Source organism: Molossus molossus, unplaced genomic scaffold (assembly GCF_014108415.1).
Source record: "Molossus molossus isolate mMolMol1 unplaced genomic scaffold, mMolMol1.p scaffold_m16_p_3, whole genome shotgun sequence".
In the NCBI taxonomy this organism is placed as follows: Eukaryota; Metazoa; Chordata; class Mammalia; order Chiroptera; family Molossidae; genus Molossus; species Molossus molossus.
The window spans coordinates 89793035-89809328 of NW_023425366.1; the positions used below are offsets into that span (position 1 = coordinate 89793035).

Here is a 16294-nt window from a genome sequence, read left to right on the forward strand (position 1 = left end):
GGATGACAGAGAGCGCTCAGAAATAGGCTGAGCTTGGTCTCTGGGCCCCAGAGGCTGGCTATGACCTGGCAAAGTGAGGAGCTTGCCTTCTCAGTACTGTTGTGACAGGAGAGAAAATGAGAAGACCACATGTGCAAACTGCCAAGACCTCAGAAGAATGGCGAAGCTCATGCTGCAACCTGAGAGGAAAGGGAAGAGCTGACTGGTGCGTGCTAAGCTGTTCAGTGCCTTCCTCCTCGTGCTTCGTATCCTCATGCCTTTTCTTAGTACCTGACACTACGATTTTCCGTCACTAAGGACAAATGAGTGACGATGCAAAGGGATCAAAGGGAAGATGGCGATGATTAAAATAAATGGCGTGGGTGTTCTTGGTTTCAGCTTCTCGGTACCTTTTACACATTGCACAACCTAGCGTCAGGCATCCCGAAGGTGCGGTATAAAGTGGATGGTGGAGAGGAAGGTGGGAACTTGGTAGCTGCTTCATAAAAAGCTTAAGATAGGAAACCATATCAGTCCCACCTTTTCATGTGCTAGTTGAAGACACGGAGGCCCAGTTTGGGACAGGTCACTGTATGGGTTCTAAGTCACCAGCAACAGAAGCGACTTTAGCTGATGTAAACAGTGAACAGATGTATTTGAAAGGATACTGAGTAGGTTTTACAGCATCTGGGGAACCAGATGGGAAGAGGTAAGAGGGAAGGGAGCCAAATGCAGCCAGGGGCTGACCTGACCAGGTAGAATCTTCCCCAGGGCCTTAGGGGATTTTCAGAAGAGGCCACTTCTATTGTGTTTGTCCCTGGGTCATAGGTTAGGGCAGAGAATGCCCCACTCTAGGCATTTTCTCACTTTAAGTCTCTATTCATATGTCACCATAGAAGCCTTCCTTGACCCTTACATTTAAAATAGTAACACCCTCCATCTACTGTACTCTTTCCCTCTTATCCTTTCTTTATTGCTCTCCATAGCACTTATTACCATCTGACAATTCCTTGTTTACTGTTTACTTCTGGTTTCTACCCCCTACAGTGTAAACTTCAAGAGGATGTGGACTCTTTGGATTTGTTTTGTTTTAATGCTCACACAGCCCCTTTCTGAGGGGATACAGTGTCCATCAGAAGCTGCCTGTGCCCTTAGGAGAGGAGCTTCCTTTAGATCCCAGGTCTGGCAAGTTGCACAGCTCCTCCTTTGGGAATTCATGGGGTGGGGGTGGGGTAGGCAGGGTCTCCTTTCAGAGATTTCCCCCTTTGCCTACATTCCAAGGTTCTCAGTTAGATGGCCCTGCCCAGGTTCTAAAGCACAGAACAGAGCTTTGTGAATAAATGTAAATGAACAGATACAGAAGTAGGAAAAAGGATGCCTGGAGGCCGGGGTCCCTATGCAATTTGGATACTACATTTTTCAACCAAGTTTTTGACAATAGGCTAGAGGGACCTGTCCACTACTCTGGATAGTCACAGATTCCTCCTAGTTGTATCCAGGTTCTCTCTTCATTTTCCTGTTACTCCTTCTTCCCTCCTTACCCCTGCAGCCCAGCATCCCCCCACCCACCACACATTTCCCAGGAAAATAAATCTCTGGGAGGAGGCTGGGAGTGTGGATCTCAGAGAATCCTTCTGAATAAATGTCTATATTAATGAATTATTAACTCAGCCACCCATGACCTTAAACCTAGAAGCAGAGCCGCTGAGGGCAGAGAGGAGAGCTGTTGAATTCTTTATTGGAGTCCTGTCAAAGGCAACAGACCATTTGTTCCCCTCCTCCATCAGGAAGAAACAATAATTAATATGAAAGGCAAAAGTGAAAATTGTATGTCAAACGAAATCAGATAGAGGGTCTCCCGGGCAGAATTCTCTTCTTGCTTTCCTGTTCCTTCCTGTCACTTCCTCCCTGCTCAGACCAACCGGCTCCTTTCTTCGCTCCCAGCCACGGGTACAATGGGCTTCCTAAGGATAATTTTCGGGGTGAAAATTGCTCGAGAAAATGATGAATTTGGGTAGTTAATTTATCGATCCCCACGCCTCTTCCCACTTGTTTTATTTTAGAGGTCATTAATCAATGAAGAAAAACACCACCGTGTCCCCCCGTTTGCATTTAATACACTCACGCTCCTTATTTATTCCTCTGGAACAAATTCCCAGCAAATATTCACCCATCGATTGGGGAGCGATGGATTTTTATAAAGGTTTGATCGCTTCCTAAGTGGTCGAAGTGATTTGTTTCCGCGTTCTCCTTCTAAGTAATGAAGAGGAGAGGAGCAGATTTGAGGGGTGCACGTCTTGATGGTCCGTGGGCTCGGTTTTTAAACCCCCCCGAGACGCGCCAGGATGGCGGTGAGCAAACCAGCCCAGGATCAGCTGGGTGAGTGGGAAGCGGCATTGGCAGATCGCGCCAGCGCGGAGGACCGCGCCAACCCCTGTCCCAGCCAAGCCCCGCCGGCCTCTTGGGAGGTCTGGGTCGGAGCAAGGGCCCACTGGAAAGGCGCTGAGGATGCTCGGAGCCCCGCTACACTCCCCTAGAGTGCTCCTGAATTCCCTGGCCTTCTGAGCGCCACATTGAACTTTCGCCCACCTCCTACACGCGAGTTTCCTAAGGTCTCCTATCTCCACTAGACCCCCTTACACCAGGGGCCGCTGGGGAGTCCTGAATCGGGCGGTTCTGGGGCACAACACACATGCATAGTGGGAAAAGGAGGCTCCGCTACAGTCTCTGTTTCTCTTCCTGGTCCCAGCAGCAAGGAAGCCGAACCTGCTCCAAGGTGCCGCCACGCCCTTCTGGCATCTGTCCAGGCGGCGAGGGTTGGGGTTTGGCTGAGGTGGGCAGGAAAATGCACTCGGTGCCTCCCTGACCGGGGTCTGAACCTGCCTTGTCACTCATAATGGCGTGACTTTAGGTAACCTGCTTAACTTTTCTGAGTCTCAGTATCCCCATCTGTAGTATTGGGGTTAATGATAATGCCTCCTCCGCACGGTTATTGGGCAGATTAAATGTACTTGAAGAGCCTCTGGCGCCTGGCAGGTGGAAAGCGCTCACTAATAGGTCTGCTAATTTTGTTACGAAGGACCCCCGGGCTTCCCGAGTGCGGGTTGCGTGACGCCTGGGAGCAGTTGCTGTCACTAATGTCTCAGATTCCCAAGATTTTCAGGTGTGTTTGGGGAATGGCCAGTCCTGGGCACCAAGCACTTGTAGGCAGCGGCTTGGGCAGAAACAAGAAAGCAGCCGGCAGCAGCCGCAGCGCCTGGGCTCCCATCCCTGGTGCTACCGGTCTTTCCCTGAGAACAGAGACGTCTTTTCGTTTCTCAGCATTGAACCTGGAGAGTGTGAGAGAGTTTCCCCTTCTCTCGTGGCCCGACAGCCACTGCTAGGCAGTTCTGCGAGCAGATTAATTGAACGGGCCTGATATTCCATCCTCTCCTCCGGATGAAGCTGTTCAAAGCCGGCGCAGCCTGCCTGGTTTGCCTCGGTATCCACAGCACCGTGGTTTTTCCCTCGTGGTGTCTGCCTTAAATTTGGGCATTATCAATCTATCCAGGGATGACTGATGACCCTGTCACAATGACGCCAGTCAAAACATTTTCCATCCAACCCCATTCCAAACAGCATCGAGGCATCTTGCGTGAGAGCCGGACAAAGTCTAAACAGTGTGTTTCCCGGGCTCAGGCAAAATGATTGGTGGAAAGACAAAAAGAAACAAGCAGAAATTAGGCAAGTGTGGCTAGTAATTGTTCAGAGTGAGGGTGCTAAATAAGTTGGTTTGCTTTGGGCATAGGCAGATGTTATTTCTTCTCTTTGAGATAGATGTGAACAGAACTCCAAGCAGAGAAAAGCGCCTGAGCAGGTCAGTTTCACACACCCTGTCCATGCCCTCGCTCACCAAGCACTGCAACAGCCTGGAAGAAGGTGTGTGTGTGTGTGTGTGTGTGTGTGTGTGTGTGTCCGCGCGCGCGCCTAATTTGTGGAAGTGAGACGGCGCAGGGTAAGGCGGCCTTGAACCAAGGCGCTGGGGTGAGCAAGGTGGCGGGTTGCAGTTGCGCTCCACTCTTCTCCTGCGACGCCAGGTTTGGGGAGGAGAGACCTATACATGACCCCCGCCCCGGGACAGTCCTGGGCAGCCAAAGGCAGGCAAGCCTCGCCCCTGTCTGGGAGCAGTTGTACTAGACGTAGCTCTGGATACTTGCCTAGGACGGCAACAAGGAGTGAGCCCCCCAGGAAGACAACTCGAGAGTCAGTGAGCTGAGCGTGTGAGACTCCACTGCAGTCGCCTTCCAGCGCAGCGGCTAGGCTCCAGCTCTGCCAGGACCCGCAGCCCTTTAGAGACCCTCTGCCTCACGTCTCCCAGCTCCACAGAGCCTGCCTCCCCTGCTGCACACAGGGAGTTTCATTCCAGCGCGCAACACGCCCGGCCCTCAACACCCCCATCCTGCGCCCCCCATTTATGTTAGAAGTTGCGTGGTGGGCTATTCGACTCTGGCACCCAGCAGTACTGCTGAGGAAACTGAGCCGGGCGAAAGCTCAAACCCAGTCCCGGGACTTGGTCCACTGGCCCGGCCACACGCGCCTGCCCATATGCGGACCCCTTGAGGGTGCGCGGAGATGCATTCCAGTTTCCGAGTTTCCACTGCTTTCAGGGTCAGGGCAGTGAGCCGGCACCTAGAAAAGACAACATGGGCAGGAAGAGACAACAGGCGCGCCGGAGACGTCACGCCAAAAAAAAGTCGGGGGTGGGACGGCAGGGGAGGTATTTGTGCGGGAGAGGCGCACCGGCAGTTTGTGGATCCAGCGATCCAGCCGAGTTAGAACTTCCTTCTTCCCTCCCCTTCTTCTGGCCTGCCGCCTGCCTCACCCGCGCCGTCCTCCACACCCCGCCACCCCCCCTCACACTCACACACACGCACACGCACACACACACTCTTGTATTTTGTGCTGTCGTAAAACCCACGTGTCCAGCCGGGAGGCTGCCAGAGTGTGGAGCCGAGGAGCTGGGACACGGCGGCGACCGAGCGCAACACCCCACCGCGACTCTGTCCCACTCCCGGGTGCGCCCGCGCTCCCGCGCTCTCGGCAGCCCTGCTCTCGCGCCCTCCGCGGGCCTCCGTAGCCGTTGCTCGCGGCCGGATCTCTAGGTCTCTCCTCCCGCGCTGCCAGGGGCATGTAGCGCCCCCGGGGTACACAGGCTCCCGCACTCTCTCCGAGACACACGCTCGCACGCACCCGCCGCCGGCGGCTCCGAGTTTTCAGGTAAGGCGAGGCTCCTCTGGGGCTGAGTGTCTGGGCCCCGGGGATAGGAGGCTGGAGGTCCCGGACTGGGGGCGGGGGGCGAGACTGACCCGCCTCCTAGCGCCAGAGGCCAGCGCGACTCAGGCGCTGCGCCACTCCGGCTGGGGTCGGCTCCGGGCGCCGGCTGAGGGCGGGGGCTGCGCCTTGCAGCCCAGTTCTGCAGGGAAGCGCCTTCGCTCCGGGCTTCGACAGTGCAGGGTGGGAGCTGGGCTCCTCTTGCTGCGAGGCCAGGCAGCGTGTGCACAGCTCCTACCGCGCGGCAGCTTCAGAGCAAACTTTGCGCCCCAGCGGAGTTGGGAGGAAAGGCCGCCGAACCAGGCTGCCGCTGGCGAAGCCAAGGGCTCTGGCTCCTGCTCCAGGGTCTCGGCGGCCGTCCTGCCTGCCCCTCCCGCACCAGGCCCTGGGCCCGGCTCACGCGCACCCTCCTCTCTGCCCCCAGCGTGAGGCGTCGGACATGCTGAAGCCCGGAGACCCCGGCGGCTCGGCCTTCCTCAAAGTGGACCCAGCCTATCTGCAGCACTGGCAGCAACTCTTCCCGCACGGCGGCGGCGGTCCGCTCAAGGGCAGCGGTGCTGCGGGTCCCCTGGGCGCGCCGCAGCCTCTCCAGCCGCCGCCGCCGCCGCCACCGCCGCCGCCACCGCCGCCGCCCCCTGAGCGCGCTGAGCCTCCGTCCGACAGCCTGCGCCCGCGGCCCGCCTCGCTCTCCTCCGCTTCCTCCACCCCAGCTTCCTCCTCCACTTCGGCCTCCTCCGCCTCCTCCTGTGCCGCCGCTGCCGCCGCCGCGCTGGCGGGTCTCTCGGCCCTGCCCGTGGCGCAGCTGCCGGTGTTCGCGCCCCTGGCCGCCGCCGTCGCCGCGGAGCCGCTGCCCCCTAAGGACCTGTGCCTCGGCGCCGCCTCGGGCCCGGGGCCCTCCAAGTGCGCGGTCGGCGGCGGGGATGGCCGGGGCGGCTCGCGCTTCCGCTGCAGCGCGGAGGAGCTGGATTATTACCTGTACGGCCAGCAGCGCATGGAGATCATCCCGCTCAACCAGCACACCAGCGACCCCAACAACCGTACGTAGCCGCAGCCTGCGCGCGCTCTCCTGTGGCGCTGGCGCCGTCCAGGGCGGGCGCCCGTCGGGGAGGCGGGTCAGACGAGAGGGACCCCAGGTGGTGGCCTGGTCCGGGCAGCGGGCCCCCACCTCCCAGTGGCGAAAGTTTTCTAGTGAAAGTTTTCTGGCGTTAGAGAAGAAAGGAGAACGGATGGAGTGGCCGGGTGGCACCTCGGGGTTACCTCTTCCCCTCCCCTTATCCTCTTCTTCGAAGCCTCCAGTCTGTAGGACTCGAGTCGCTCGCCGGTCGGGGCTTTCAGATCTCCGCCCTCCGGCGGGACAGTGCTCAGGGAAGGTCAGGTACCGGCAGTGCGCGATGGGGAGTCGCGAGAACCGGCTGGCCTGGCTATGGGGTGGGGGGGGGGGTGCGCTGCAGGGGCCCAGAATTTCTGGGGAGCGTCGATTCTATGGCTTGTGTCTCCTCGCTACCCTACTTCTGGAGTTAACTGCGTCAGTTTATTTTCGGGCTGCGGGATTGTCTAATGGCGGGGAGCTGCTGGTTGGCCTGGCCTCGCGGGGGTAGGAGTTTTGGATGATACTGGGTCAGTTTCTCCAGCAGACAGGCATTATTCTTAGGTCTACTATTTATTTTAGAAAAGAACAAAAATGCCAGCTGCTTAGTGAGAAAATTTCCGTCTTCAGCAGAGGGTTGTTCCCTGCGGATCCCACATTCTCCTTGCATCCTTGACACTTAACGTTCGAAATCCAATCCGTAGTAAGCTTGATGGCTTATTAATTTGCCAAAATTGGGGGACAGTAATTTAAGATGCTTCCTCTCTTTGTCCCCCAAGTAAATCGCAAGTGCCTAATTAAACTTCAGGCCTTATTCAGCTTCAGTTCCTATATTCATAACTTCAAGCGCTCATCACAAGTACGGTTCCATTTTGAGGTTTTGAAGCAAGATTCCCAATGAAGACCAAGAATGTGTATTGCTTTATATCTGATTCTTTTTGGTAACTTAAAAAGTTAGGACATGTTTACACCTAACGTGTTAAGTGCTAAATATACTTACAGAGATCTCTGGAGAGAACATTCAATTAGGTTTAGAGAGTCAGATTGAAAGCCATACAAGATTTGAAAGGTCAGCACTCACCATTTTCTTCCTCTCATTTCTTCATCTAGCTTCTGTGTGAGGGTCATAAATATTTATTATTATTATATTTCGAAAAAGTCCCTTGTTACAGAATGTCTACCATTCCGTGAACTTTTCTAATTCGTTGTAAAAGCAAAAAACCTCCAGGTTATAGTTCTTTGAAGGACTCCCAAAGTCATTACTTTGTTAAAAAAAAAAACACCAGGCATGAGCCTAGTGGTTAAGTTGTATTAATCTTTTCATAATAATAGAAAATAATTGTTCTAAACAAAAAGAGGATTTGTATTTATTTTTTTCCTTTGTGGAATCTGAAGGTAAAGTACTGGTTTAAAGTGAGGGTTTCCACTCAAATTTGTTTTACAGTTAAGACGTTTATATTTTAGAAAATATTTAAAATTTGTATTGTCTTAATGGATTTCAAAAAATACTTATCTTTTGCTGAATTTGAATGTGTTGCTTACACAACAATTCTTTAAAAATGTGAAATAAAGGGATAAATGCCTTGGGAAAGGCATTTCTTGCTGTTAACTCGAAGTATAGTCCCTGTGGGCTGGGAGTGCTTTATCCAGCTTGCAGTTTCTCTTCTGAATGAATCAGTGCCGGAAAGGACACCAGCAGGGCTCAAAGCCCTGGCTGTGTGTTGAGCTTCCTATACTGTTTACAGTGCTGCCTTGAGATTCAATATATTCTCACCGGAGAAAAATCTAGACTAATCAGAGAAACAATTGGGATAGATTCCTAATAAATATATGATTCTTTGAACCAGTTTATTGCCTAAGTAACTTTTCCCCTCTGGCTGGAGGAAATGAAGTATGATATATTTAAATGATTTCTATTGTGTTAGTCTTTGGGTCTATCCTTTTGAGTCGAATGGATGTGCAAAGTGCAGGAGCAAAGATGGAAGAGAAAGGAAGCCAGATTGTCCTATTAGAGTTACAGTTCATGTTGCTCCCTAATTAAAGGGCAATTGAGAAAGAAAATAGAGAGTGGGGGTGGGTAGCTCAGTGTAATACTGAGAGACCACGCCTGTCATTCTTTCAGGAACTTCTGTGGGCTAGCATAGGTATTCATTTTAAACCTGGGGAAGTGTTTTACAAAGATGACGTGAGAAGTGATTGAGTTTACTCTAACTAGGGGCTCAAAAGAAATCAAATGCAAAGGATGGGAAACTGTTTCCCTAGGCAGAGGAAGTTGGTATATTTGTTACTTGAAAGAAGGTGAAAAACGGAGCTTTCCCCCTTCCCAGGTTGTATTTGGGTGGGGGTGGGGGTGCCGGGAGAGGCAGGCAGAAAGGAAGCACCTATTCCTTTATTAGGTACAGATTTATCTAGTTTTCCTTTCAGTCTTGTCATCTTCTAAAAGAACTCTATGAAGAGACCAGTCAGCATTACTTCATTTTGTTACTTTGTTTTGAATCTTTTTCTCTTTCTTACAGGGGAAAGGGGCCTCTTCACCTCTCTGTTCCCTACAGAACAGTAACTTTTTGCTTGGGATCAGCAACCCAGTAAATGCTTATGAATCAGTAAGAGTAGTCTCACCTTGAAACTTACTGGCATCCATGGCAAATGCCATAGTGGAAGGTCTTATAGCTCTCTTTCCCACAAAAAGATTTAAAAATAGCAGAAACCATGCAAGCTAGGTGAGTGAGCTGTTACATTATATTCCTGTTATTTAACTCCATGCATTTAATTTATTATATGATTGAGGTACACTTTCCACTGAAGCTCTGAATGCGTAGCTGCCTCTTCTTTCACCTCTTTAAAGTCTGGTGGGCAGTGTGTAATATAATTGGGGGATGGGGCCCTTTCTTCCTCTTCTTGTATTACTGCCCTTGTTGCTGCTGGTTTGCCTGAAGCCATTGATTCCATCAGGCTCCGTGGCAGTGGCTCCTTCTCAGGTTCTGGTGCCTCGTTTGAAACCCTGTCACTACTCTTGGAAGGTAGGAAGAGGTGGCCGCGGGAGTGCCTGGCATTGGTGTTTGTATGGAAGGGCTGAGCCAATTAGCTTTGCATACCTTTTTGTGAAGCGGGTCCTCCCCCATACCTGGCGGGGAAGCCAGAGCTAAGCCCTCACCTAGCCTCTCTGCCGGGTGTTGGAACATTCCTCAACTCTCCCAGCCGAAGGTCTCTGTCTCCTCCTGGGTTAGGAGAGCCCTGCTGTGTAGGGAACAGCACCAGGAACAGCGAGGGCCTGAGGCTCTCCAGTTGATAGCACCACCCTTTCCAAGAGTTTGGGGAGTGTCCAGGGGAGAGAAAGAAATCTGCGCCCAACACTATTTTGTCTGGTTGGGAGTCCGGGAAAGAGATAAAGAAGAGTGAGTATTTTCTGACATTCCCTAATCTCTTTCCACCCAGTTGGAAAACACAGGTCCTGTTTGGGAAGCTTCTGAGCCCCGGCCCCCATCAGCGGGCTCTCCTGCCACAGAGGTACACTTCCTGCACACCTCACATCCCTCCGGGCTGTCAGGGGCCAGCTAGTGACTCCGACTTCAGACCTGGTGCCTGGCGGGAGGGAGGCTGGGCGTCAGTGTGTGGGCTTTTGTGTTGTTCTATTTTTCTTTTCTCTTTTCTCTCTTTTTGTGTGCAGGCCCAACCCCATCCCATAACACACATGATTTAGTTATTTTACATCATTCGTTATCTCGCGCCCTGAAACTGAACATAGAGCTATATATTAGATTGAGGTTAGGAGAGGTGGCGACTGTTTATTTAAGGTGATAAAATGGTCCATCAGCAGTAATCTCCATCGATATGTGCCACCAGGAGATGAAGGATGAGGGGACAAGCCACAATTAATTGCCCTATAGTTTTGTAGGAGCGAGTGGAGCCAGCCTAGACCTGCTTCGATCTCCTCTCGCGCCTCCTATTCATCATCCCCGCATTGTATATGGTGGCTTCACAGGGCAGGGCTGGCAAGGTTTATCTCCACGCAATATTCTCTCACCCGCACACACGGGTGCTCCCATTTAATTTATTAATACAGACATCGGAAGACAAATAAAATCCACATTCCTCCATCTTTCTTTTCCTCCCCCTTTTGTCTCTCCCTCTTGGCCCCAGGGCCCAGGCGGCTGCCAGCCAGCCGAGCATGGAAAACCCAGGCCTCTAAGGTTGTCCAGGAGCTTTTCACTCGCCTTGGGTTCTGCACCCACTGGGCCTGTCTGGGGCCTGACCACAGTCAGCTCCCTTTCCGGTGGCCGGGCTTCTAGACTCTATTCAAGGAGCTCAGAAGACCCCTGCCTGGTGGACGGACAGGAGGGCCTGGTGGGTGTTGGGGTGTAGTGGGGTCTCAGGATTTGTGTCAACAGCCACTTCTGGCCTTGCAAGAAAGCCCTATGCTGGCAGAAAGGAGGTGAGGCCTTTGAAATGCAAACTAGGTTGGGGGGCCTCTAGCAGTCAGCCTGCCTGCTTCACCCACGCCACCCATCTAGCCAGTTTCCTCGGGAGGGCTAGGGGAGGTGCTGGCTGAGCACAAGGGACTGCGGGGGGGGGGGGGGGGGGGGGGGGAGGTCCCCAGGTATCTAGCTCTGCCTGCCCTCTCTGCCCCGGGGCCAGCCCCCTCACAGGCAGCAGCCTGTGCCTCCGCTGCCACTCCCCGTGCGCACGAGGCCCTGCCAGCAGGCGGCACCACTGGGGCAGCCTCACTGGGCAGGGATCGATGGGTGCCGGCCCACTAGGCTGGGCCTGCAAGACTGAGGGCAGCGACCTCAGCAGTGGTTGGGGAGGATTTATAGCCCTGCCGTTACCTCTGCCTAGGCGGGAAGGCAGGCTTTACAGCTGCTCTTTGGTTCCCTTTCCAGAGGACCAGTAAGGGCAGGCAAGGCTGGGAGAGGCATTGGGGACCCAAGGCCTGGCGTGCCCGGGCCTGGTGCTTCCCATGGGTCCAAGTTCCGCCTGCACCCACACATGCCTGTAGGCCTCTCCTGCTACAGAAATTTTTGTGCCCCCCCCCCCCAAATAGTGACCAAAAAGCCCACAACGTTTTAAAAAATATTTTACCTTTCCTGGAATGACATGAAAATAGCAGGAAAAAGAACCCAAATCCATGGCCTGTTTTGCCCCCTTTACTTTAAAATAGACTTATTTTCAATTACAAAAGTAATACATGCACGTGTACAAACATTCCAACAATACAAAGGCTATGAAATGAATGGTGAAAGTCTGCTCTTCACTCCACGTGGCCTGGCCTGCTGAAGTCAGTAGGGAAAGGGGTCTGGAACTTGATGACTCCTTCCCTTATTCAGGTACCCTGAACAGGAGCCTTCACAGATCTGGAAAAGTGGCCATGGTTTCTCATATTCCCTAATGCTAAAATGGCATTTTGAAGTATCTTGCTTGAGACTATGATGATATTTCTCACAGTTATAGAAAACCCTTTATGAATAATAATTGTGAACTTGTATAAAAACTTCCCCTGATTTTAAGAGAAAGTAGGAACATTTATTTGCGTCCTCTTGTTGAATACAGATAGGCTTGTATTATGTATTGCTTGGCATGGAACGCTATGTGAAATGTCAGTGTTACATATGTGTGTGTAGTTTGGGCACCTAGTCACTTTAGCCTCAAACCTCTTCATGTAGGTGTTTATGGCTTGCTGTCTAGAAAACATTGTGCTAGGACGTTTGTCTACTTGTGCCACATTTGTCAACCCCTAGTAATCAGTTACTTGTTTTAAACATCCTCAAGCTTCTTTGAGACTCTGAGACGTAAGTCAGAAGCCAAATGTTTTTAGTGATAGGGCTTTGTGTGTTTAAAAAAAACAACAACCCAGTAACGTTAGGATATAACATGTATTTTGATGTAATTGGTCAACTTTTTTGACAGAATATTTTGATAAAGTGCAAAGTGGTTTATAAATTAGGAAGACTCATGTTGGGTGGACTAATTAAAGTGGGTTGGCTTTGCCTACTCCACTGTGGACCTAGTGTGCATGTAGTTTTCTAAATACTGGGAGAGCCTCAGCTTTTTACTCTGTAAAATGCTACTAAGTTTTGCAACCCTTCATGGAGACAAATGAAACTTAAGTCAAAGAAAGCTGTACAGAACTCAGAGAAAGGACTGGCTATAGTGTTATCATGCATAATGAATATCAAAAGTGTGCTTGCTGTCTGTGGGGGTGATGGCTGAGGTTGGTACTTTTGATCCTTATTTTATTACTGATATAGTTGGTGTGATGTTCCATGTGGTGGAGATGTTGGAACTTGACAGAATCTCTAGTATGTACTGTTAGGGGAAAGAATACTAAACACTTTTGTTTCTCACCCTTTGTTTCATTGTGCCAACCAGAAAGGGACAGTCAGTTAATCAAAAACCTGGGGTGGTTTATTTTTATGGGCATATTGCCTTTGCTTATTGTCATTTGTTTTAAGCTATCTTTGCTAAGGTGCTGAAAGGCCATCTCTGGAGTTAGGTACTAAAATTCAAAATTATGGACATTATCTATTTACTTCCCAATTTATTGTCTTACTTTAACCCCAGACTCAAGGGTGTGGGCAAGGACAAGAGAAATCTCCGTAATTCAGGCATGCTACAGAAATTTTTGTGCCCCGCCCCCCCCAATAGTGACATCAGTGAAATATTTCAATTTTATTGATTGAGTTACAAGTTTGGATATAAAATTCTTCCAGCTATCATTAGTCTTCCTAGATCTCTAGGTTTGGAGGCTTTGGAGTCAGGCAGACCTGATTGTGAACCAGTTTCTAGTTTCTGGTCCATGGTCAAGTTACATTGCTCAATGGCTTCATCTGCAAATTTGGAATTATAACATTTAGATAATATGGTGATTGTTTGGGTCAAAATAGGTACCTGGCACATAGTTGGCACTTAGTAATTTTTGAGTTGTCATCTTTCTTTTCATTCCCCTTTTATTTTGAAGTTTTTATTTTCACCATCAGAAGCTTGAGAGGGTGTGTGAAGTGCGTGTGTTCTGGAAGGGTTGACATGTGGAGAATGAGAATACCTTCTGTCTAGGCCTTAAGGTCAAAAGCAGAGCCTGTCAGGGTTTTTACATTAGTTTGTGTTGCTGGAAGTGGGGGGCCTTAGTGTGATGGAGGGCACTTCACTACCTGCAGAAACAGGTTGTTGTTTTTCACTTGCGAGGCCTGGGGACAGCTCCAAGAGGCTGCGTTCAGAAAGCCCCCTTATTCCCAGGTCGCTTGGGAGGGGTGGAGACAGAGCCTAGCAGAGCTCTTCTCTGAGACAGGATGCTCAGGTAGTCAGCCCTCAGCTCACTGAGAAGTAAATGACAGAACGAGGGCTCACTTACCATACTGGGTTTCACTTAATTTTCTTCAGTGCCTCTCTTTGGCACAAGTTCCTTGGACATTTTGTCTGTTTCAGCACGAAGAGGGCACACCCCGCGTGATCCATCAGGTCTGGCTTTGACCAACGCTGGGTACAGGGAAGCCCCAAGGGTAACCCCCACCCAGCATAGTCCCCCTGTTGGGACTGGGTCAATATCAGGCCCAGTGCCACAGGGCTTGTTGCTGGGGTCCGCCTCTGCTCCCCAAGGAGGCTGGGCCAGGGAGGCCGGTTGCACTGGCGGGCGCCGGGGCCGTCTCCCCAAGGCAGGTCTGCCGGGCCCAGGCGCAGACACAGCGGCTCCGCCAGGCCCATTAATAACCCAGAGGGCGCTGCGATTCGACAGCGCGGTCGCCGCAGGCCCTGCTTCCCGTGGCCGCCTGGCCTCTTACCTCGACTTTGAGTAGAGGGACACTGGGTGTCTACAGCCCGGCCCGGAGGGTGGGGGTCCCCTCGAGCTCTGGACGCTTTGGGGAACCTTGGAGAGGGACAGCTTCACAACTCGCAGTTTGTAACGCACGATGATAACATTTAGCCTGGGGAATCAACCGTCTGGGCAGGAGTTGGGGCCCTCTCGATTGAACCATTATCCTGATCATTAAAGACCCATTACCCTGATCGTTACATTTGCTAATCCTTTCTTTTTGGCTTCTGGGAAGAGCTGGCACTCAAGCACCGACATTCCTAACCCTCCAGATAGCCCTCCTCTCCCCAGCAGTCCCCACCTGGCTGAAGCGCCCAGAGTGGGTGCTGCCGGGGCGCTCGAGGGGCCACGGCGCTCCCCGGCGGCTGGGGCTCCGGCGGCGCCCTCTGCAGGGGCGCTCGCGGCGTGGGTGCAGAGGACTGGGAATGGCGCTCTCCGACACGCAGAGCTCCCACCTGCCCTGGTGATTTTTAAAGTGTTTTATATAAGTGTAAAAAGAGAAAAACCAAATATATCCAGGCGACCAACGTAGAATCTCTCCAAGATGTCAGATTGGCAAGAGAGGGGCTTTCTTTGTCGAGGTGGTACAACAATTAAATACCCTTTGAAACACCCGATGGAGAGAGAACTCGCGGGAACCGGGGAGAGGATCAGAGGGAACTAGAGGCGAGGGAAGAGAGAGAGAAACCGTGACGAGAAGCCGCGAACCGTCGGTTCCGCGGAGACTACAGTGCCATCCGCATCCAGCTCGGAAGGTTTTGGGGGGCGCCCGGGGTCGGACCTGGTACCAGGCGATTTGGGAGCCGTGGAAGCCAAGGGAGAGGTTGGGGTTCACCTCTCCCCTTTCTCCCAGTAGCCTCAGCGCCCTCACAGCGTCGCCTCCCTTGCAGGTGGCTTACTGGGGCGGGGGTGCTGTTGTCTCGGGGGTTTACCCGAAGAAGAGCCCCCGCAGCTGCCTAGTTAACTTCTCCCTCCTCTCCCTCTCGCGTGTCTCCGGCAGGTTGCGACATGTGCGCAGACAACCGTCACGGAGAGTGCCCCATGCACGGGCCGCTGCACTCGCTGCGCCGGCTGGTGAGCACGGGCAGCGCCGCGGCCGCCGCGCCCCCGCCGGAGATGCCGGAGTGGCTGCGAGACCTGCCGCGGGAGGTGTGCCTGTGCACCAGTACCGTGCCCGGCCTGGCCTACGGCATTTGCGCGGCGCAGAGGATCCAGCAGGGCACCTGGATTGGGCCCTTCCAGGGCGTGCTCCTGCCCCCAGAGAAGGTGCAGGCCGGCACTGTGAGAAACACGCAGCATCTCTGGGAGGTAAGTCGCCCGCCACCCAAAACACTTTGCCACCCAGCCAGAGCTTTGACTGGCCAAGAGCCTGGCCCCTGGAGGGTGGCAACTTCGGGGAGAGCCTCCCTTGTTTCCTAGAGAGTAATGGTGGAGAATAGATTTCTCTGGTCATGCACATGCCTGGTGTTGCACCACTGGCAATAAAGGGTGCAGAGTCCCCACAACGGTAGTCTGGCAGGAAGATATAGGGCCTGCAGGTTTCTGAAGCTGGATCACGTTGGGAGTCTCTGTTCCAGCTGAGATGGATTTGATCTTTGATTTGTTCTTGCAAGAAAGAGAAACCAGCTGAGGAGATGGAGCAGAGAGCTTGTGGGCTTTGGGGGTGTGACCTAGGTGCACTTTTTGCCCCATTCTGAGCTCTTCCAATCCGTTTTTGCACACTGGGCAAGAAGGAACATAAGCATAAGTCGGGGAGAGAGTCAGCCTCATTTTGTCAGATCAAAACTATTTTGTAAATACTGAGTCTGAGAGACTGAAATATGTTTCATTCATAACTTTCAAATTAAGCACATTATAGTATTGTGAATCAGAAGACACAAATTCTGGTTCTTCTCTGTTGTACTTTGTAGTAGTATAGCAATTCAGTCTTCAAGAAGGTGGAAAATCAAAACATAGGGAAACTTTGAGCATGTTGGTATATAACCCAATTGATGACAATGCTTCAAGAGCACAATCTTACCTGACACTGATTGTAAAATAAACATCTTTGAAAACTGTTAGTCTGAGCTTTCTCCCAAAGCTTCTTGGTTGATTATTGAGGTCCACCCTAAAGA

General features: G+C 52.1%; 1 protein-coding gene across 1 annotated transcript in view; it reads left to right on the top strand.

Annotated features, from left to right (window-relative positions):
• The first annotated feature begins 5728 nt into the window (after window positions 1–5728).
• PRDM6 (PR/SET domain 6) overlaps window positions 5729–16294 on the top strand; it is a 99396-nt gene continuing 88830 nt past the window's right edge. The window contains exons 1-2 of the mRNA XM_036280727.1: window positions 5729–6326; window positions 15181–15488. Of these exons, the coding sequence (XP_036136620.1) occupies window positions 5729–6326; window positions 15181–15488 (906 nt within the window). The remainder of the gene's footprint in view (window positions 6327–15180; window positions 15489–16294) is intronic.